This window comes from Zerene cesonia, chromosome 29 (assembly GCF_012273895.1).
Source record: "Zerene cesonia ecotype Mississippi chromosome 29, Zerene_cesonia_1.1, whole genome shotgun sequence".
Classification (NCBI taxonomy): domain Eukaryota; kingdom Metazoa; phylum Arthropoda; class Insecta; order Lepidoptera; family Pieridae; genus Zerene; species Zerene cesonia.
In genome coordinates, this window is record NC_052130.1 from 200,640 (window position 1) to 226,028 (window position 25,389).

At 32.4% G+C, this 25,389-nt stretch overlaps 1 protein-coding gene across 2 annotated transcripts in view; it reads left to right on the top strand.

The window, feature by feature from the left end:
• The window catches only part of LOC119837758 (complexin), a 156,977-nt gene that overhangs the window by 95,648 nt on the left and 35,940 nt on the right, over positions 1 to 25,389 (top strand). Inside the window, exon 1 of one of the 2 annotated variants that reach the window (XM_038363499.1) lies at positions 22,098 to 22,347. The exons of the other annotated variant lie outside the window; for it this stretch is intronic. Coding sequence (XP_038219427.1) covers positions 22,335 to 22,347 — 13 coding nt within the window. The 5' untranslated portion in view covers positions 22,098 to 22,334. Of the gene's footprint in view, positions 1 to 22,097; positions 22,348 to 25,389 lie in introns of those variants that run through there. 2 annotated transcript variants of the gene reach the window in all.

Sequence of the window (25,389 nt, forward strand, 5' to 3'; positions counted from 1 at the left end):
AGCGCCAACCCGGGCATTTTGATAATTTTGACAACCATATACATTAAGAAGACGGTCAAAATGTACGTTTTGCTAGAAAAGCATAAGGCGATAGAATGCGAAATCATCTGAAGAATTCATAGGTATATAATTAAGCTGTCATAATAACATACTAGTATTGTATTATCTGTGGTATAGTGTATTGATTCGAAATCGCAGACAGAACTAGTAGTTCCATATAAATATTATTCCCGCACAGAGCGTAAATTTCAAATGGAATAACCCACTTCCAGCATTAAATTCCCCTATTGTTCTAAAGACCCTCAATATCGTAGAAAGAATGCGGCAAGTCTTAATATGCGGTGTCGACAAATATCGGGGGAGGGGCCGCTATGTGCGGAATGCTCGCTTTACGGTGAGACGTGCTCTCACTTCCGAGTGCCGCCTAACTCTATAAAATAAATTCACTCAGAATTTCATTGAGTGATCGGTTTAAGTATGGTCATATGCTTGCGAATTCGAAATTCGAATTTTTGTCTCTTTTTTGTTTTTGTCAGTGGCCTGCTCGCTGCTATACCTACTGTTTGATTATAAAAAGGTTGAATATTATGTAACTAGACGTTAATATTATATAGAACTAGATACATACGTATGTGATGAGCAAACTATAATTGTTGTTCTTTTGTATACAATCTGTATCTGTATGGAACAGGGCTCAAACGTTGTTTTGTTAATCGCAGCTAGTGTTATTTAACTTTTTTTAACTCCCGCCTATTAAAGTAGAAGATAACCTGGGGTATTACCCAAATGGTTCCCTTTCTCGTGGGATTTCCGGGATAAATACTAAGAATTCTACGTCCATTCTTGGTTCTTAAACTGTACCTAGTACTCTGTACATAATTTCATACAAATCGTTTCAGTGGTTTAGATGTAACGGGCAGACAGAGTAACTTTCTCGTCAATAATATTAAGTGAAGTCCCGTGTCCCCTAGCGGGGTATGGGGCAGTTGATGTACATCTGTTTCACTGATCGCTTTTCTTAGCGGTCAAGTAGGTGATCAGCCTTCTGTGTCCTGTCAGACCGAGACATTTTTTTTTTTTTTGCGTCCCTACCCGGAATTGAACCCAGGACCCCTCGGTTCTACGCTCACGCGTTAACCACTGTACCAAGGAGGCGGTCAAATAATATAAGTGGGCATAAAAACATAACAGCTTAGTTAAATACCACATCACGTCTACTGACCTCAGCAAAAAACGTAACCCGATCAAAGGGAAGACGTCGGAATTTTGTCGCATACTCCGCTAGCTAGGTTATTCAGGATCTGCGACGGGTCTAGGCATTCCTTCGCGTCCCTCGCCGTGATGTGAAGGCACTTGGAACACACCTATACCTAAGGGTTTGAATCTTAGAACGAGTTGACCCCAACTGTAGTTGTTATATGTATATAATATATTATTATTAACTCGCTTTTATTCGCTTTACCTGCATGTTTGAATGATTGTACGTAACCCACTCCTTCAAAGTTCAGACTCGATATTGACCCATTTTTAATTCAAACCTTGTATACTTATCAAGGATCGGTAACATAATAATTTCATAAGTTTATCTTATTAACTTAATTAAGATAGCCAGGATTCAATATTTTCCAAGCATGAAGTATCTTACTTCGTGTATAAAGTATTCGAAAAATTTATTTAAGCCCACACGACTGAAACTAGCAACTATTAAATGACGTAATAAACAAAATATCCGCTAAACATCCGGATCCGTTACGAGCGGGTCCGGTTTATCGCTATTGGCGGATAAATCCAGTTATCCGGCCAGATAGCCCGGGTATTTATGTTGCTCTTTATTTGTTATGTGTTCCTGGTAGCTCGATGGATAACGGAGAAGATTAATTCATATTTGGCCTTATTTTATAAAATAGATTAATTAATAAAAAGTTTTTTGTAATAAATGTGACTTAATTTTTTACAAAATAATAATGGGATGTACCCTAATCATCTAAACTCAAACTCAAATATTTATTAATAAATTGGACTTCGTTAAGAAGCACATTTGAATCGTCATTTCGTCAATCGACTGAAATCTGGAAAGTCTCATCAAAACACAATGTTCACTTCACTTCTTTAAGTTATTATTAAAGTTGATGAATTATAAATATTATAACAGTGTGTGTTCGATCCCTACTAAATATGTTACCCTGGTGAGATGTCGTCGTCAACACCACTTATTTTATGAGTAAACAGTCGGTAAATTTACAAAGCAACAAATATATTTAACGATACCTTTATCTTATCAGCAGGGAAGCTTTCTAATGAATTTCGAGATAATCGTGTACAAAATATTATTTATGACTATTTGTTTCTTGGAATTAAGATTTAACGAATTTAATACAATTGTTTACCACGCCCGTAAAATAACTAACTGGTTTAATAATAATATAATCGTGCTTTTAATCCATTTAAAAAAAGTCATAATGATACGAACATTTAAATATACCATATTTTAATATATGCACGAATAAGCATGCTATATTGGATAATATTTTAGTCTTATCAACCGAGGTTATAAATTCCACTGTACGTTTCTTACATTGTTACTTCAGTGCTTTCGACTGGTTATACCAATTTTAACGATTCTTCCTTATTTGAAAGTTCCCATTTGTGAACCCGGAAGTAATCCCATTTCAGTTTAGTCTAGTTTTGACAATGTGCAGACGGTTCAGTTTTTTGATAAAAATAATTATAACATACTAACTTCACACGTATAACTTTGTACCAAAATCTAAGCGCATGGTTGTTTAATGTTATGTATGAATAAAAAAAAAGCTTTGACCTTGAATACCCTCTAAAGCGTATTTTCTATTTGGATTCTTTCACGTAGCGTCACAAGAAATACAAAGTATCGCAATGGTCTAAAAGCTATCGCGGGACACGATTCAATGTGATTTGAATTTTACAGGCAATTTAGCGGTTGCCATGGCAACGGGCCTCTGGAACTTTTATATTGCATCCGATTTGTATAGACAGTGTAATTGTGCTATTTGTGAAAATATATCGTTCTGTAGCGTGACAGTATGTCTGTCTATCTGTATTGAATCCGCTGCATTGGTATTGATTAATTTTAGTGTGCATGATATTTTGATAATAATAATTTAGATATAGACATATATGTAAGATGTTGAGGAGTTATTCAATCTTAATAAATATTTCAAAACATAAGTTTAGAAGCTATAAAGTCGCCGAAACTAATCTGGTGTAACCACTTCGCCACGGCTGGGTTATGTTGATAACGCACTTCAATGAGCTAGCAACCTCCCGATCGTTTCTGTGCGCCTGGTACATGCATGCCAATATCGCTAAAGAATGAACGAGTGAATAATCTAATTTGTATTGTCATCTCCCTCTATGAGTCTTTTTTATGTTAATAATAATATAAAAATTTCCTCGTTTTTTTACAAAATGGGAGAACAGAAAAGAGAAATTACATTTTATTACTTAACCATTTAAACAATATATATGTAAATGAGAAGAGTCTCTTATTTTCCAATATTTTTCTCAAATAAATATGAGCAGCTATTATTTTACTCTGTGTTACGAAACTAAAAGTATAATAATGAAAAATGTGACAAATGGCGAAGCTGGGCGGGAGAGATAATAAACACCACGTATGCTTCAGCGAACTGCAAGCGACCGCCTAATCGCTTCTGTCCACCTGGTATCTTTATGGGTTACGCGATTATTTATTATAAAAACAAACTAGTTTTTTTACTTTTTTTTGTACGTCGTTATTTACAAATAAAACAAGATGTCTTTTCCTTCTCTCCATTCTTCTCGTCTTTCCATTTTATAGATTCTTTTCGTAAAGTTAGTAAAAATTATGTTTTTATTACAATTCGAAATACCCTTCATTTTTTAAAGAACCAAATAACAAAAAATGATGTTCTTTCAAGATACCTTTACCAGCTGTAATCGGATTGCAGAGAGTACGTAATCCGAGCTGTTTTAATTTTGTCTCGGCAACGTAAATTAATCCCACAGATTTATCATGCCAGCGGTAAAAAAATACAACTCGGTTTTTGTAACCTTTGCCTTGAAATTAAAATTAAAAAAAATCGAATGTCAACTTTAAAAACAATACCTATTGTTTTTCGGTATTACGATTTGAAGGGACGATAAAGTAACAATGTTTGGATCAAAAAACACAGTTATAATTTCATGTCAAAATTATTCCTAAATGTATTCCTAAATCAAAAAATCTAAGAAATACCTAATAACAATCCTTTGTAATATTTTAAAGAGGCAAATTTTGTATGTAAGTTTGTTTGCAACGAATTGACTCAGTCAATTCTCTGGTGAACCATAAGAAAACTGCATCTTATTGAGAGACCAAGCTTTTATGTATCACGGAGGCGCACAGTTAGCTCCAAATAATTGCAAGGCGTGACTGCTTATAAGTACGTTGGATGAAAGCAATTTCATCTTAATTCTTATTTTAATTGAATAAATTAATCTTTGTGTTTAAGCTTGAAAAATGGTATACAGCCATATACAGTCATTTACATCTTTTAAATCATATTAGGATTTGATTACGATTATAGAAAGTATCAATTGCATTTTAATAATATTTATAATATGAAATAAACACTTGTCAGTCAAAATTAGACAACCTTCGAAATAGGAAAATCAATTAACCAATCCATATACAACGCAGTCGGCAGTTATAAAAATTACACACAAGCCTTCAATCCAAACAATGCATCATCGAGCATAAATAACTACGAAATAAGATATGAATATCAAGAGAAAAGGCCAATTATCATGTCAAATGCACGCGCTTGAAGTGTGGGGCGGAAATTGCGGCGGCCATCTTGTCGGAAGCAAAATTATCGCGAGGCTCGAGTGCCACTCTCGTATTGATTAGATCCCGGGTTTTTATCGCATTTAGATGGAAGCCTTTTTGGCGCGTTTTTATTTTAACATTTTTCGATATTGAAATTTTTAAGTATTCAAAAAATTTGGTACACGATTTGACGAAATATGTTATTTTTTATGTAGTGATGCCATACGTTATCAAAACTTCTAGCGGATGTGTGCGGAATAAGTACTCTGTGCTCAAGTTACATGAATGAAATATGAGCATGTTCAAATGTCTTTCTGTCGCCATATTTCTCCTTAAAGTGACAGAGATAGCAAGAGGCTTAAAGCGCCTTAGATTTACTGACATTTAAAATGTTTTAATAAATATTCAATAGCTATTATGTAGCTCTGGTATATCGAATTATTATAAAATGTGCAACTTTTGTATGAGGCAAATATTATTATAATCTGTATATTAGTAACAGTAAATTGTTATATAATCTGTATAATATGTTAGCTATAACTAAAGAGTGTCTGTGTCCTCTTCCCTGTCTCTGTGGTTCGTGGTGTAACGTCGAGAGTGGAGTAAGTCTTATTATAAAATATTAAATATACAGTTCCTGTTCAGTATTCGCAAGATTTCTTTCAACATACAATTATTCCAACAAAAACATTTGAAACACACGACGGACAAATTTGTACCTACTAAAAATAAAAATATCCGTAAACGAGGCATTTTAGTTGGTTGTTTGTCTGTCTGATCTTAGTCTGATGCTTTAACTATGATAATAAAGATCTTCGATGTCTTATTTATAACATAATCCTCCCGATTTTAAAAAAGGACGATAAGCAAATTTTCCCTCAAACACAAAAATGAAGAAATTAGAAAGCAATCAACAGCCATTAAATACTCATCCGTATCGCTGTATTAGCTAAACAAATATTTATATATTGTACGTTCAAAAAAACTGTCGCATTTTGAATTAAATCGCGAAATTCTTTTTATCCCGAAATTCAAAGTGGTCCCTCGGGCGCGGGAACACCACAGCGTACAATAATTAGAGTACTTAAAGGTTTTTGCAAATTTATACGGTATTTATATATTTCTTCTGTGCGTGTGTTTGATTCCAACGCGATAATAATGTAACAAAACATTGTACTCTGTCTGTCCCTATGTCCCTATGTGTGCTTAAATCTTTAAAACTACGCAACGGTTTCTGATGTCGCTTTTTTAAAAAGATAAAGTGATTCAAGAGAAAGTTTTATACGTATAATAACATTTATTAAACTACTCCGAATTTAACGCGGGCAAAAGCCAGTCTTACTATATTTCGACTCGCAGGCGACGCAAACAGGAGGTTGTATAACCACTAAATCTGATTAGACGCTCTTTGATTCAGATCTGACTTCTTAAGAGGAGCTCGCCCGGGATTAATTTCATTATTTCGCATCCGTTCGTCTTAGCTGCCTGGCGCATGGTGCGAGTCACTGCTTTTATTGATAAATAAATGTTATTGGGAGGAATAAGTATTCATTGCTTTATTGATTTACTGTGTGAATAATTAAATGGATGATAGCTAAACGCAAAATAAATTTTTAAATCGAATTTATTTTTTCACAAAAGTACGTTATACCTGTAGTTAAATAACATATATTCCTAAAAATAGACGTTATTTATTCAGTTTAGATAAAGGTCGAAAAAGTAGGTGTTAAAATTTTCTTTCTCATAGCTGATAGTCATTTCGTTAAAAAAAATTTCTGTACAATAAATTTTACTATAACTGTCTAATTTGTTTGACACATTTACATTACAAAAAAGTCTATGCACACCAGAAAATGTGTAAATAATATACAAATTGAATATCCGCTAAAATCATATATACATGCAGTAAACTATAATATAAATAAACATTCTAAAAAGCAAACTGAGAGGCGAGATCCTCTCGATTAATCTCAGAGAACACTCCCAGTTTATCTAGAGGCGCTGTTTCCTTTCAATGCGATATTTATATGAAGTTAAATGGCCCTGAAAGGAGAGCACGGTTACTTGATTATATCTGAAACAATACTTGAGAACATAAATTTGATTTCAATTTATAAAGGGCGATTGTATGTTTGAAAGGGCTTAAATCAAAGCTTTTGTGCTTACGGAGCGTACTCTTAGATGAGATTCTTTTCTCGTAATTTCAATTTAAATATATCATTTTTAAACTAGAACTAAATTTCGATAATAATAGATGTTATTTCATAACGAGCAGCAGGTAAAAGAAATAAGATACGAGTATCATAAAAACCGGTCCATTTCTCATTTGAAACCGATATTTTCATTCCATTAATGATTTACTTTTATAGTAGTATTATATATCGCAGTGCAAAATTGTATCAAAATATTAAATTATACCCAGATACGATAAATCTACAATAATATTAAAGGAATACGGAAATGGAAGCAAACGTTTGGCACAGACTATAAAATAATTTATACTCTGTGCCAGCTAACCCTTAATAAATCTTAGTTTAGTATCTTTCAGTGGAGCAATGTTGCCATCAGCATAATCAATGCTCTCCCAAAACATGGGGAATAGGATCAATCAGGTAGACAGGTACAAACAGGGGATCGACACCTCATGTAAATGTATTTGCTAGATAATTGATTGATATTCTATTTATTTAACCGCTTGTTTCTTATCAGTTTTCTTAGGAAACGTAATGTTGCACGTTTATAAGGACTTTGCTTGTTATTTAATGATCCTTAAGCTAGTTATTTGTCGATTGAATTAGGCTACAATCGATAAAGCTATAAATATATTCGTGTCAGAAATATCATTGAAATTACTCGTTTAATAGATATACATCACATTTTTATACAGATTTTGTTATATAAAACAGAAAAAAATAACATGGCATCAAAAGAAGAGACTAAAACTTTTACATAAATATTTATTATGTTTACATTATTTTGTTCTCTTAAAAGCAGAGTACCTCTTGCAACAACATTCTAATAATTCAAAATTGATTAATTAATTAATTAAATAAATGTAATGACCCTTAGCCACACATACCAGGCTAACATGACTTGCGAGATGCGGAGTCGTTGTGCTGTTAACGAGCCTCGACTAATGATGTGATGACCTAGGCACTATCACGATTATCTTAAAATTGATATAGGTTATTTAATTAGGGTAGTATAGGTAAAGTTGGGTAATCATCATCAGTCCATATATGTTCCCACTGCTGGGACACAGGCCTTCTATGAGAGTTCAGGCCATAATCCACCACGCTAGTCAAGTGCGGGTTGGCAGATGTCACATGTTGTCGCACTTTTGATTCTTGGACATGCCGGTTTTCTCACGATGTTTTCCTTCATCGTTTTAAGCAGTGGTGATGTTATCCACATGTGCAGAATAAATGAAAAATCAATTTATTTCCTGCACGCTCGCCCGGTTTCGAACCCCGACTTATCGATTTTGAAGTCCGAGGTTCTCAGCACTGATCTACCACTTCTTTTTAAGTGGGGTAATGTTACATTTTAATTATAAACAAATAATAATTCTGCATGAGTTTTACTTGTTCTGGGGTTTTCCTTCTGTTAATTATTGCTCATACATTTTCATTATGTTGCGTTTCTTCATACTAAGCACAACATTTAACTATTGTAAGGTTACCTATAAGAAACATATAGTATATGCAAATATTTAATAAATTATGTGTCATTAAATAGAGGTTTCTGAGTGGATATAAAGATGATACATAAGATGTAGGCAAAAATGTCACACTGCCCTTCGAAAATTCATAAACTACAACATTTTGTAATCCACGATCAAACGAAGCTGCGCACGGATATCCAGGGTAATTTAAGTATATAATTTTACATGTTTACCCATAAATTTTAGTTAAAACAGCTCTCAAAAAACGAAACCCATTGCATGTGTTATTAAAATTAATCAAAACACTTAAAACTTTGTCCCTTTTGATGGTTGACACACAGTGCTTGTGTTATGTTTATTATAGAATTAGTTAGATTTAGTCTATAATTTTTTTTTTATTATTCATATTTGTTTTTTCTTTCTCTCATTTTGTTTTTGTTTGTATTGTGTGGTTTGTCTGTAGTAAATAAATGTTTTTTTTTATTATTGTTATTATTAAAAAATAGAAGAATGTTTTATAGAACCGGTTTATTGTCTAACTTTCATAACAATTAATTTATATTTTGCATCTACAGACACAACTATATTATATAACTATATAATATACTATTATATTATATACTGCAATCCCAAAATGCCGCGCAAAGTACGTGGCAAAAACAATTTCTTGCAAAAATCAAAACACCCTCCTTAATTACACAAAGGGTTGTATTAAGATGGAGACCATTCGGCATAACGACCTCGGGCGTGTGATGGATGCCCTTATGAATTATTTTATATATGGCGCCTTAATAATTATTATTTTTGGGGTATTGACCGATAAGCTAGTGTTATGATTCGCAATGTGTGTTAATATTGTTTACAGATAAAACAATACTGTGTTTTATTGTAAGTTATAGAGAACTTTGTTTCTTAATGGTTGGGGGATCACATAGTACATGGGATTTCATATTTAAGAAATGTGATAAATCTATATACACAAAATTCTCTTGTCACGATGTTAGTTAACATACCTCCGAAATGACTGGATCGATTCTCATAAAATTTTGTGTGCATTTCGAGTTGGTCTGAGAATCGGCCAACGTCTATTTTTCATACCCCTAAATCATAAGAATAAGGTACAGCAGCGTTTGCCGGGTCAGCTAGTATAATATAAAATTTGTTGTTTTTTTACTGAACTCCTTCGAAACATCTGTATCGATGTTTATCAAATTTTGTATGCATATCGGGTAGGTCTGAGAATCAGCCAGCATCTATTTTTCATAACCCGAATGATATGAGTAAGGCAGAACAACGTTTATTGGGTCAGCTGGTACGATTTTAGTAACAAGAAAATACATCTAGTATGATTTAGGTTTTCCTTGCGTGTGTGTATGTACACTAAAGTGTATGTATCAAAAATTTATTTTGTGTTAATCGATTTGCTTTTTTTAGTTGCAAATAGGGCAAAATATTCGAAAATTGTGTTGGATCAGTTATCTTGGGTCAGCTGAACTAAGAGCAAAAGGGTGACTAACCTTATATGATATGTTAGAATGATACTTTTAAATAATTTTTAAAATATTCTAGAAATTGTCCCCTCTCTAAAAGTTATATAAAAAATACTTCCAACCCAGGTAACATGCCAAAATCGAGTTAGCGGTGACGAAAACTAATTTATTATACTTTATCGAAAATTTATCAAAGCCTAGTGAGTCAATAATGGCGGTCAAGAAGCGGAAATTGTCGCGACGCCATCTTGGTTCGCGACCGGAAGTCGAGATGCCTTTAGAAGCCATTTCGGCCATTTTCCTCAAATCCAATAAATAAAGATGAAATTCAATGGATAGATAGTTTGTTAAATCCTACGGGCTCTATGTTTGGGCTCCATTACAGTGACTTACAACTCACTGAGTTATTTTTACGGCGATACATTTCAATTGTAATTTAGTTCACAGCTACACAAAAGTTCGACGTAAGAAGTTGATAGTTTAGGTCAAAGTAAATGTCCAATCATTCTGATATAATAGAAATAAATATAGAATTCCATAAATAGTCCCACTCTAGGCTTCAAAAATGATATACATTGCTTTGACACAATTAAACCGGGGTTTTTCCTAACTCATATAACGTATATGCGCTTTGATATATTACTATCAACTTAAAAATATCATCATCATCAGCCCATATATGTTCCCACTGCTGGGACACAGGCCTCCTATGAGGGTTCAGGCCATAATCCACCACGCTGGCCAAGTGCGGGTTGGCAGATGTCACATGTCGTCGAACTAACTTAAAAATATGCTACATTTAAAATAAACGTAGTTTTAATATACAACAATAAAAAGTAAAAGAAACATTTCGTCAGTTATCATAATTTTTATGTAAGACGGGTTTATTTTTTAAAATCTGAGTACTTCTAAATGTCACAGTGACTTCGTAAAGAATAATTTCTCGGCATTTAAATACTTTAAAGCTACAAGAGGCGACAATTTAAAAACTTTTAACAAGCGGACGAAGGGTCGATTGTACCATTTGCCGAATTTTAAATACTGCCCTCTTCCCTATAGAACTTTTGTCAGAAATAGGGGAGTAAAAGCTATATAAATTCATTTATAATATTTGAATAACCTGGATTTATAATAACTTTAATAAAGAGCTACTCTCAACGCCTTGATTTTATTTAATCCTTAATTCTTATACGTTATGAGGATATAATTTTTTTTTTCAGCATTTTTTTTTAAATCTTTGAATGTTATGAAAATATCAATTTGTGCTAGTTGATATCACTATTCCCAGTTTGTATCGTAAGTAGTGTATAACCTTTTGATGTATACATCGAAACATCTTAAAAGCTTTACTCTAAAATGGAGTTGACATAAGGAAAAAAATATCAAAGAGCGCGGACAATAAAAACAATTGAACGCCGAGAATTTTTGCCGAAGAATATTGTAGACTGATTTATAATGAAAAGACACTTGTTGCTGAGATGGAGGGAGGGAGTTCGAGGGATTTGCGGGGATGTCACGCGCGACCCGTTCGCGTTGCATTACCTAGGGTGTAGTGTAAGAGACGAGAGGCAGCGGCGTTGCATCTTATGACAAATATCCTTAGTATTTTCTTTTGTTTGATTTTACCCGACTATTTTACATTTACTGGATATTGTGTAGTTCGTTGTTCGAAACGTCGGGTTAAACTAAGCAATTGATAAATCGAATCTCATCGCATTAGAATCTGTTTGAAGTCTTTAATTTCTAAATCTAGTTAGGTTTAGGCTGAAACTTAGTTAATTCCTTAAAGAATACATGTATAAGTGTGTGGAAAATGAAAAAATATTTATTGACATAAAATAAAGTAATTACATATTTTATATGACCCAAGGACTACCGAACTAGTTGGGAACTGTGTTTCGGTTGTCGGTGGCTTCTTACTTAACAATGTTACATTACATTTTATGTCTACTTAAAGGAAAAGAAAAAAACGAAATAAATTTGTTAGTTGTTGTTAGAATGGACTATATTTTAGTTTAGGATGTTGAGTGAAAATACTCTTAAATACGATATTGACGTGTATCAAAAAATTATAATTTTCTAAATCTTCTTCAAATTATCAGAATTAGACCGAATTTTAATGTGACCAAACGACATCAGATTTAAAATAAAATTGGTGACTGTCCAGTCATTGAAATACCCGCGACCGCTTTGCGCTTCTCCCTTAAACCACACTCAATTGCGAGTGGAGAAGATGGCACGCAATAACTTAGAATTTTCCTAATAGTGTCGGAGTAACGGTGAGCGAAATGGCGCGAAAAAAGATGGCCGCCGGATCAGCTGATGCGTGACGTCATTTAGCTGAGAGAAATGCGCTCGCTACATCGTTATTTTGAATGCTTGTTGAAAAATGTAAATTTTAAATCGCGTAGCTGGATATAGCATTCAATATAGATATGTGTGCACAATAGATTTATAGTTCTAGTCTTATGGTGTAGAGAATACAATTCATTATTGACTGCCTTTTAAACGACACAGATTAACAAGAAAGTCAATAAATGCATAAGTCAAGTAAACCTCTATTTGCATAAATATTATAAGGATTGCATTGTCCTGAAAATAAAAGGCTGGAATTTGGTAACGAGTATTGCATGCGAGTAAAAGCCCACGGCAGCGGAAAGTGAAGTGTTGGTAAATTGTTATTGTATGCTTTTTTAGTCTAATTGTTGATTGCATAATATTACGTCAGAGAAAACTATTCTACATATATTTGACGTGTTAAAACTCGATTATTCGGCCCTCAAATATTCGATTACACGGACTTCCAACCACGATATCTTGTATTAAACACCTGTATGGTTTGAAGAAATATTTTCATTAAAAGGTTATTAAATGTTGTAATTTTTATATGATACCTTAAAATAATTGTATAAACATAAATAAATAATCACACGTTGTATTCGTATAAATTACAAAAGTCTAAATGAAAAATAAAATTAGCTTTAGTAATATTATGTGGGTACTTAAATAATTCTGTACGATGTCGATTAGGGTAACGGCTTTATACGAAGTCTAGTGAATATAATAAGGTAAGAAATGGGAGAGAACCCACATCCCGATGATTAATTGAGGATATAATTAATTTGGATGACGGATCGTTGCTGACTTCATACGGATTGAGTTGATATGAACCCAGCATTTACATTGTTATATAGGTGTAGTGGATCGTCACAGATTTATGTATAAAAGTCTCTAATTTATGTTTTCAATTAAAATAAAATACATTTTATTACAAAGATGAGACATGCTTTAACAATCGTAATATTATTTCTTTGGTATTTTTATTTTAATTACAAAGTTTTTAAGCTATTAAAAGTTAAATGATAAGTTAACACTCATATATGACTCAATTCCTTACAATTTTTACAGCTAGTTTCGCCGATGGAGATAGAAATAGTAATAATATAGATGAGATAGAAATAGTAGTAATTCAATTCATTAGCTTTTTCTATTTATTTCTCTAACTTTTTATAGTTTGAAATAAGTGTGCATTTTAGAAAAAAAGTAATTCTCTTATTTCGTTTATACAATTCAAAGCTAACTTGCCTATAAATACAACTAAATAACAGTCATATACACAAATTTCGTCTTCTCTGGACTCATTAGTGGGTAACTCAATCGCTTATGGCCTAAGGATATCATGAAGCCAAGAGCTTATTTTAGCCCTAACTAGAAGGTCTGGACAGCATCGCTGGCGGTGTGTGTTAAGAGTGAGTCATAAGGTACAACGTTTGGACTGGAGTCACTGATATACTTGAGTCCTCTCGTGGTATTTAAATGACTCGACTCAAATCATCGAGCGAGCACCAAAACTATGATGATAAGCTTCATGTAATTATAAATTTGATTTATCGCATGAGCATATTGTACCAACATTAGAACATGTAGAATTTATTAGTGTTAGCTTATTATTTTAATATTTATTCGCAATTACGCCGTTTCTTTATTTTTATTGGTCGTGGAATGTCGCGCGGTAACAAACTGGCATGATTTTTATTTAATTTCTTAACAGATTTAGATAGAATATGTCTGTGAAGATGAATATAACAATAGATTACTTTTGTTTTAAAACTGAGAGGGATAAGAAAATATTTTTAAATATGTTTTTAATAGTAAAGAAACAATAACAAATTTCCCCCACATGTATGTTAAGTTTGCGGCGAAATAATTAAGCTTCCTGTACCCACAATGTATGTTGCAAACTTCAGAAGGCTCCACTGTCAAACCCACTGCCTTTGTTTTGCATCCACATTTGCATATAATGTGAAGCGATGTTGCTACAACGCTTATCAAAATTTCTTTTTATTAAGTAATTTACATAAAAAAGCATGTTTAAATTTATCAAAAGAATAAATTTTTTATGATCTATAGTTCCCTATAGCGCCTGGCCACGATCTCGCCTGCTAGTATGCAATTGCAGATACCTGTTCACTCTTTTACTATACATATTAAAACATTCCCATCCCGTAATTCTAAATATTCTTGTAAAGCAAAAACTTATTTAGTTTTTTTTATTTAAAGGTATTGTATACTTTTACACTGCTTTAATCTGAAAATAATAAATAATAAAATAAATAATAGTTGTACGAGTGTGTTATGTGTTATGTGTGTGTGGCAATGTATAGAGTAAATTGAATATAAACTAATCGTTTGTTGAAATAAAACTAATCCTACGAGAACCTTAATTTTACAGTTTTTTCGTTGCTTTGTATAAGAAATTCAGATTATATATAAAGCAACGAATGTTACGTAACATAGATATAGAATTCCCTTTTCAAGTCAATTTAAAAGGTATTTAGTAGAAAAGGCTGATAAATAAACTAATAAATAAACCAGCAAACGCTTTCAGAGTCCGCTGTCAATGAATTAACTGGAGAATGGAGCGTGCAGCAAATTATAAGTGATAGCGAGTAATTGTCGAGTTAGAATTTATTTGATTAATCTCGTGAGTCGAATGTAGACGTCGGTTAAGAAGAAGGGTATGGGGAGGTCATTAGGTTGGTTATCCCCGGTTTTATCATCAATCTGTTACTTGGTTAAAAATTGGTTCAATGCAGCACATAAATGATTGATAAATAAATAAATAAAGTCATTTTTAACCGTCTTATAATATGTTACATTTTTTCTTACAACTACTTGTGTTTATTTAAGTAAAATTAAACATATTTTTATTTGTAATAGACTCGGTGTCGTGATTGTCGTGCTCTTTGGTATAAACCTCCCACATAGTTCTCTAAAACTATCTATTTTTTTACTAACCTCATCCAGCACGGCCAACCACTTCTTTTATATGATATAACGGGTCATTAATATTTCTATTTAAACTGTGATCTGCCTTGTGGCGTACAAATGTCAATTTTTACATTTATCTATGGAACAAAGTAAGTATTTGACGTGCAGCAAGCGCCTGACGCTCACAGCTTGCACCAAACAGGCTACTCAGTGAAACAGCGGATTGAATGTACGCTAATTCGATACGCTGGCCGCCTGTTTGCACTCCAATGCATTCTTATTTGCTGAGAAAACGCGTCTGCGAGAGCCACTTGCATGAATATCTTTTATATGCATTTATACGGTTCTGTAATAGTAACAGCTGTTGAACGTGTGAAAAGGTTTTAATAAGAATTTAAATTCGTTCGTAATTATAAAGTGCGTAACTGAACAGTGTGGGATGCTGACGGAGTTACATATAATTGATTATATTCTGATTATCTAAGCCGATGAATGTCTGGATACCTTCTAAAATTAAGTGATTTAATAATTGTAATATTTATTAAATCACTGCTCACTTTTACCACGTCATTAAATTACAAAAAATATATATCTGGCTTTATTAACGCATGTTATACCTCTTAACAAAATTGTATAATGATTAAGGTGAAATAAACATTAATTATTTATTTATATTAACATAAAAAAATTGACCAGTCGCGTATTCTCCGAAACTATTATATTATAGCGTATATAAACTCTAAAGCAAAAAAAAACAATCACCAAACTTTTCTTTGACCGTCTTTATAAATAGCTAAACACAGTGAACGTACGCGGCGCGAGTGCAGCCGACTAATTAGCCCCTGTGACCAATTAGGCTTTATTACAGGGCACACGAAGCAACTGCATTCAAATTGTTTGGATTTTCTCTTTGCATACCTCCGTGCTTCTTTGTTGTGTGAATTGTTTTCGAAAAATATAAAGGCCCTCTAGTTGCGTATTGTTTTAATTTAGTTATCATTTTGTGAAGGTAAATTATACTTGTTACTATTATTCTTATTTTTTGGTAAAGCGTTTAACCTGGAAACACAAAAAATTACACTGTAAGATAGTATGATCATACTAACATAATAAAATACGTAGTTGTAGCATGCTTGGATGTTGGGACAAGTGAGGTGATCAGCCTTCTGTGTCCTGCCAAACAGACGTTCATTTTTTTAGTTTGTTTTTTTTGTGCGTCTCCATCGGGATTCGAACCCAGGACCTCGGCTCACGCATTAACCACTATACCAAGGAAGCGGTCAAAATATTTTATACAAACAGTGAATAATACTCATCTCCGGGCTGTTTTTAACAGTTAACGTTGTATAGACAATAAACATGACTCCTTTGACCTTCTTAAAATAATTAAAGTCAGTATTATATTCGACTTCAAAATACCCTCACAAGAAACATCTCAAATAAGCAATATTAATATTATCCCCACTAACTCGTTAAGTAACCTAACATTGCATACAGATAGGCATTGACACAAATGTTTGCGGGCCCCCAAAGCACACAAATGTATCTGGCGCCCTAATTAGCAATCCAAACAGACTATTAACACTTATCAGGGGCGCGGGGAGGGCGGGCGTTGGGGGAGGTGTTGGAATAAGAAAGCGTATTTACCCGGACCACTTGTGCTGTGTAACCTTATACAAGATAGGGCTGTCTCTAATTACTTTCTTGGAATGGTAGTATTAAACATATTTCAAATTGATATCTGTTATTATTATACAAGATATTGTATTCGGCATTAAGATATATTATGTATACAAACATAATACTGTTCTAAAAATTACATGAATGTTGGTTAATTTGTAATATTAGTATGTTGCTGGTTAAATGTGATACACAAATGGATTTTAAAATTTAAAAAAAAAACAGTCACCCAACATTCGTTCCTTAACCACAAACGTATAAAGTCGTGAAAAAATAAACCACACAAAAGGCAATTTATAAAATAAACAACATTTGAACTCCAGCGTGGCATCCCTACTCCGGCCTCCGTTAAGTATATCAAATGAATTGTAAATGAAATCAATGCTGAGTGGCGTTTTATCGCCGGTTCGGTGCCCGCGGTACACCTGACATACTTCCTCTGCGTTCATTTACTATTCTATATGTATATAATATGTGCATTTTGTAAGCTTTTTGTGCGAAAATTTTAATTATTATAAAAATTCCGGCTTGTCTGATGGGACAGTGTTGCAAATGCAAAGAATTATCTGTATATTATATTAGAAGCACTTTAACCTATTATGACTTATTATCATAGCCTATATTGCCTTATGCATGATATTTGAAACAGAGATTATGTTTTAAATGTTCTGAAATTGTGAAAGATTTATTAATCTTAAAAACAAATATAACAGTATTATATGTATACGAAAAGATGACGTAAGTAAGTTTATACCATCGCCACAGCTAGGTTATAATTTGGAAAACAAATCTCAACTTATTTCCTCTAAGTTAAATTAAACCTACATTTAAACGTGTTGAGAGCTACATCGCTGTAGCTCTAGCTACGTCGTAGCAGTGCTACGCTTGCTACGAAATTTATTGCAGTTAAACATTTCCTTTTATTTATTGCCGATTAATTTAAGTTTCTTTTTTTAATATTTTGGTTGATTTCATGAGGTTCTTTTTTTTCAGGTAACATTATAATCAGTTGTGTCTCGCGATATTCTGTATAATAAAAAAGGTATTTCTTTCCATTTTAATAAATGTAACACACCAAATTGATTTTTTCTTTTTTTTTTTTAATCGCCTAGCAGGCAAACGAGCAGGCGGGTCACCTGATGAAAAGTGACGCCCGCCGCCCATAAGCACCTGCGATGTTAGGGGCATCGCGAGTGTGTTGCCGGCCTTTGAGAAAATGATATGCCCTTTTCTTGAAGGTATCCCCATCGAATGTGCCTGGGAACACCGAAAATGGTAGATCATTCATTCATTAATTAATTTTTACATTCATTAATTTATAATTTGATAATTTCCTGTAAGTAAAGGTACAGTAAACTATGCATACGACTGAACGGGAATATTTATTAAATACCTACTTGATTTTTGAGAATCTTAGCTTACAAAATAAACCATATACTTTCTTAGTATCTTTGTAACATTATATCAATAATACATTTTTTTATCTAACAAAATACAAATCAAGCATAAACGTGCCCTCGAATCGGCCTCGATGACTATCTAGACTTTATATTCTATCTTTCCATTTTACTTTCAATCTTTTCTATTTGAACGTGCTATTTTTATATTGACCGTGCTATCCGTTACTATTTCTCACTAAATATCACATACATCTTATGGGCTAAATCTTTAAATTTTAAATATAGTCTTTTAAACATGACACATTCGTTAATAATAACATTAAAAATTATTGAAAACGTTTAAAAGATCAGCTAATCGTAGAGTATTTTAACCACACATGGAGTGCCGTGCCTTTAATACTATTTTATAAATACATCAGAAAATCAATTGTAATACCAGGAACTTGGTCATATATTATCAATTGCAGTCACGCTTACCCTTCCATATCACTTAACTTTTCATTACACACAAATTTTCGGCACCAAATGAGACAGCGACGGCCATGCACTGCGAAGAAAAGAGACGCATGTAGTTTTTAATATTCCGTAGCTAAAGGCAGTTTGCGCACAATATGGCCGGCATGAAAGCCTTACGTTATTGTTATGTTCTCCTCGAATTATTGGAAGTCAAATCCTAAAAGTTTGTCGAAGAAATATTCTATTTCATTTTGTTCTTGAAATTTTTGAAGATATTTATATGAAAAAATATATTTTTTTAAATTCAAATTTACAAATAATTCGCATATAAATCTTGACAAATATATTATATGCTTATATAATATATAAATATTAGGATTACAGAACTAGCTTTCCATTTGACCGGTTTGATTATATGTATTTTAATATTTTCAAGATCTAATCTATACGCTTTAACATAATTAAAGGATCCCGGGGCAATATTGAATTATATTTATCTTAACGTCTATGGCTTTCCTAGCACTAAATAATAAAAACATGTCTCGAATCGTTATCATATTATTAAAAAAATAAAGTGAATATCGAAAATGAATCCACTCTAAACAACAAACATTACCGTTTATGTATTTCCGTATATTTCAGCAGCGCACCGAAACACACTTTCAATAAGTCGCCTGAAATGAAAAGCCTTCAAACTTTCACACTCAGCCTCTATTTCGTTTACAGCTGCAAGTGGTTCAATGTCAAGAGAACATAAACTAAAATTGAAGTTATAGCTTTATATTATATCTAAGCGAATTTTCAAAAGGTGTATATTTACGAAGGATTTTTAAATCATAAAAATCATTGATTACAAAGCTCTTCATTTTATTTAATTTATATCGTTTTTATATAATTTTATTTAATAAATGTATCTCATGTAATATATCTCTAGGTTTGTAGCAATGTGATTAGAGTATTTAAATGTCAATTGCTTTGGAAAGATCCCCAAAGCTTTTTTTAAGATTTCCAAAGTGCATCAAAAATCTTACTCAAGCATCTCTGTTCGAGCATTGTGAAACTAAATAAATTTGCATACAGTAAATTATCTGATGTAAAAATAACCTAATTCCCATTGACAAACCTTCCTTTATTCTTTATCCCTTAAAAAGTACAACACATTTGCAGAAGCACCCAGGTCTAAGAACAATAGAATGCTCGCTCTACACAAAAAAAAACAAAGTCATAGTAAAGACCGTATTTATTTTATGATGTAAAGATATACTCGTATTCTATATGATCATGAACAACAAAATTATATCACAAACTAAACCATTGCACATTTCTCGATCAAAAACACAAATACAAAAAGCAATTACTTTGAAAAACCATAAACATTACATAAATATATTTAATGAATCAATTAAGCACATTATAGCTTTATTAGTAGTCAGACACGCGAACCATGAGCTCGTACGTTGGTTCGATTTGAATATTATATTAAAATACCACACTCTCATTATGCATAGCTTGAGGAACAATCTGAATACTTATGCTTTATTAATTTATCTTCGAATGAAGGCTTGGTTATGTCCTAGATTTCTGATCCCATTTTTTAGTTAGAGGCTGGGAAAGGCATTAGTTTAAATTGGTTTTGTAATAATGTTCGATTTAGCAAAATATTGTTTGTTATGACGAATCTACAAATGAACATTTAAATTTAATTGGTTCAAACATATACATTGATACGTAAAAATATAGAGTTTGTTACTTTGTCTATACATAAAAATTGTCTAGAAAAAATGGTCGACGCCGTCGTTGTGGTGGCGACACCATGGGATTATAAACTGCCAAATGACAACAGTTTTCTATCAAACACAAATAATTAATCGTTTTTGGTTAGGACATTTAAAAAAATTACTGGATATACGTATACGAAATAGTAAGAGTTTTTTGTATTAATACTCTTCAGTGGTTATATAATAATTGAATTTAATAACAATACAGCTAAGAGAAACAAAAATTCAATTGCAATCAATAATACGTAATACAACTGGCGTAGCAAACGTCGTAGCAACGTAGAACTTCGCTACAAACCTCTACAAATTCATTTTATGTACATTATTTATGGTATACAATCGGAAAAAGCGAAGATATATCCGATGTTTTAAGATTATTTCATAAGTAGATTACTTAATAATTTTCATTTAAATCTGTATTAATTGTGCAAATAATAGCCTATATTACGCTATTTTAATAGATTACTTGCAACCACACCCTTTTTATTTCATTGTATTTACAATGATCTTAGCACTTATATCAAAGAAATTATGAAAGGAATAAATTTGAAGCTTTCAATAACATTTTAATTTAGAAGATTAAATAACATTAAAATCAGACTATTTTATGATATTTAAGGTATTTATTATGATTTGAATTATTATTTTTGAATATTTAATATTTATTAGTTTTGAATGTTAAAACAAATATTTCAAAAATATTTACCTCTAGTTTAAATTTTTATCTACGAGTGCTCTACAAAAGAAATGAACAACTTAATTTAACTTATTTAGATGTAAAAGTACAATCTCTAGAGAGCCCACTAGAAATCTTTTTTTGTTTTGCCAATTGGGTTAAAATACTTTTGGCATCTTGCAAAATTTCAAGCCTCATTTATAGAAACCGCTAACTTCGATACGATTTCAGATATATTTAATTCAAATCGCATTTTCTATTTGTATAGAAGCGATATCATAAAATTTCCTGGTCAACCATTTTACACACAAAACGGTCAAACTAAACGCGTATTTTTTCACAAGGCCGCCGTATATTTCCAGTGTACTCCGTCAAATGCATGATATTATAGTAAATTACTTAATGCATCGACCTATAAAAGATTTAACGCACACACACACATACAACAAGCCACGCCCACCGGCCGCGGCTGCTTTGTTCCTACACATGCGCAGCGCACACACACCACTTAAACGAATAAAATATACGGCCAATTTTTCTAACTTTACTCTTTTATTTATCGAGATCAGTGAATCGTATCCGTTTTAGAAGCTTTTTATCTCTTTTTATAAAGTACCAGGGCCGTATAACGCCCAGGAGATTCGCATAGATGATTAGAGCTGCGAGAACGACAATTACAATAATACACAAATTGACGAGACCAACTTTTCCTTCCCCATTACAGATTGACAATGGTTCCTCCATTTCCCTTCGCACTTAATATTGCGCTAGTGTGAGTTAAGTGTACGCATGTTCAGTTGCCTGTGTGCGCCTGCTCGGTCCGCTGGCATAAATAGCGCAGTGTCGCGGAATATCCAGCATTGGCCTTCCGTCTCCCGCGACGGCAGGTCGTGACCGCGTCCACGATGCAATTTTCCGATATCTCCAACTCTCTTCTTTCCTAGTACTAGTTAACGATACGTATCATGTATTTTCTATAGGAAATTTGGTGCTCAATAATAGGGAATAAAGAAATATTTTTTATATTTGAACTTTGTTATGAGTTGGTAGATTAGGGTTGTAATTTTGCTGAGAAAAGTGGGACCCAAGGCACCATGAATTTCTTAGGTAAGTGCTTAATATTAATTTAAGCAAAGTTTTTCTTTCCAGTATTTATTCCTACTGGTTTCATCTTGCACTGTTAAAGTTCAAAACTCATTGCAGTTGGCTCTAATTTAATGTTAAAACAGCAAGTAACGTAAATTATATTTGAGGCGATTAAATTACATTAATTGTACTTCGAAAAATTTGAAATTGCAATTTATAAACGGAAAAGACAAATAAAAAATTAAAATTTATATGTCTCTTATCTTTCGATAACTTCGTGCCAAAAATTCGTACTCATTGATCTTTTAAATCAGTCTAACTGCTCTGGAACTGTAATATCGTTCACATGAATAAATTACAACAAGGTCGGAATCTATGTGGAAATCTCGCTGTAAGCATATTTTAAAGGGGTGATACGGCTTGGCAGTGGGCCAAGTAGGTTAGACGCTACTTTGGCCAGACCTCTGCTTGTAGCAGCGCGTTGTAATTCATTGTTCCGTGTAAGCTTACGGTTAATTTTATTTATGTAACGGCGCTGGCTGGTGGCGAACATTTGTCTGTTTAAAATGTGTTCTCAATTTAAAATTGTTCAATCGTTTAATTCTAGAATAACGGCAGTTTCAAATTGTTCAAAATTCCAATGTAATATTTTGGAAATAGCTTACACCATATGTTAGAGTGAGTGGGTTTTTAGTGTAAAATAAATTAAACTTCAAACATCTATTACCTTTGGCTATGGCTTTTTGGTATATGATATAAATATACGATAAAAGGAGAAAGCTTCCAAATATGCTGTATACAATTTTAATTCATATTATTTTCTAAATTTAAGAACGTAATTTCTGTAGGTCGAAAGGTATAAGTTATCATTTTTACTGTAACTTGATCGTTTATATCTCCTTGCTACAATTTTCGAGGTTAAAACCAACATAATATAGAAAAAATAATTTGAGTCGCATTTTGAAGATATCTAACACATACACAATTCTTGAGTGCAAGGATGAATAGGCAAAGAATTGAAATAACTGCACAATACGCTAGAACTTAGTCAAACACTCGTAGACAATGTTCCGCTACGAGTATTAAATGACCGTAGCAACGTCTACGCCGCGTAGAATGTGCTACGAATTGCCTTCCTTAGCTTTATTCTAGTACACTGACTGGAGCGTTATTAAAGTTTTAGAAATTATTGCACAGAGTACGTTTTAAAGTTTTTTTTATTTAAAGAAATCTTTAATATTTTGTAAAAAATTTTTAAAACCATCAGTAACCCGCAATTATAAATAAATATAATGTTATAATAATTAAATGGAAATAGTAAAGATTTAATAAATTGTTACAAAAATAAGCTGCATATACTATTGAATGTTGCGAATATATTTTACAACCGTTTAAGGACCCTTTCCATATTGTTAGTTTACTTTGGTATTATAAATATATATAACGATAAGTTTACGATAAGGTTACGTTAGAGATAGCAATTTGTTAAATGTTCAAGACAATAGCTATTGACTCAGGTAAAAAAAATATCTTTTAAAATATTCGTTTTTACTCTTAATGCTCATAAATACCAACTATAAAATCGCAATCAAGTCCAGATTCAGACGCTGCGCCAACAAAGCCTCATATCAAAGTAAAAAAAAAACTAAAAAGCTCGCAAATCTTAGAGCAAAATACAAAAGAACCCCTCTCTGTCTATCCAATTGTGTTTGAGAGGGACTGACCAAACATAACAGGAGAAAGCTTTTAACCGACGGGGTGGATTAAAACCAATGCCTTGTATGAAATATATAAGAGAGAGTGGACGGCGGAACTGCTGCGTTTATGAGCTAAAAACGATATATCGTTATGTTAACTTTAGAGGTTGTTAAATAGCTATAACATATACGAGCAGTTGTCATATAACTAGTGCCCGCGACTTGCTTCACGCTTGTATAGATTCGAATTCAAATTAAATTGCCTATCTGATGCTCATGACTGATAGCTCTGTAACAAATAAGTTTCCTCAAAATACGACCAGCAGTTTTTATGAAGCTGGACAACAGATAGACAGAATTTTATAAAATTTAGCTTTCTTTTGTAATTTTTGTATGAAGATATATTTGGGTATTATTTCAGTTTTCAATCAATATAAAGCATTAAACACTTATAGGTTATATCACACGCAAAGATATTACATTAATTTTGAATAATTATTATAACATTATCTGCGTTTTTGGTTTAACACATGCAGATTTGGTTGAAAACAACACATATAACTAATATATAATATTGCTAGAAACATAATCGAAATTCATAGATAAAGCAAAGCGCACTGGTATTTCATTATTTTAATAGTCTTTAAAATATGAAATATTTATGTATATATACTAAATTTCGTTTTAAAAACGCATTTAAGATATATCATTACATACACATTAACATTCAAAGTTATATTTACATATAATCACTTAAATATATTATAGACAACAGCTTCTTCAACTAATTAATTAAAACAATGTTTTATTACAGTCTGTGCTAATTGAAACTCAATTTGTTAAATCTGACGCTTAATAATGCAACGATAAAGTGGTTTATTGTGTGTTTAAAAGCTCCGTAGAGCTGTCAATGAAACGGATGTTTATATTGATGCTCTGAATATAGCACGCAATTCGTTTCAAATGCAGATATTTCAACGAGTAATTAATGGAGATTTATTTTATCCTAGCTAGAACGTGTGCCTTCTAGTGAACGCTATTCAAATAATTATTATTTCTATAATAAAAGCTATGTTATGAGAAAAAATGCATATTCAGAAAACCTATATATTACCAAAAAAACACTATCAGTCCTCTCATTTCATTGAGTCATATTCTTTAAATATTAAGGAATTACATGGGATCAAAGCAGATTTCACGAAATAAATTTCTTTTAATACTAAATTCAAAAGATATTTTATAAGATTATATTTCGTTATCGATAATTTTGTACCTCTAGTTAAACACTATACTGTTACAGTGTACATTCCATCGCATGTTACACAAAGCGGCGGTATTCGTAACATAGCACTGGTTCAAGTCCTCC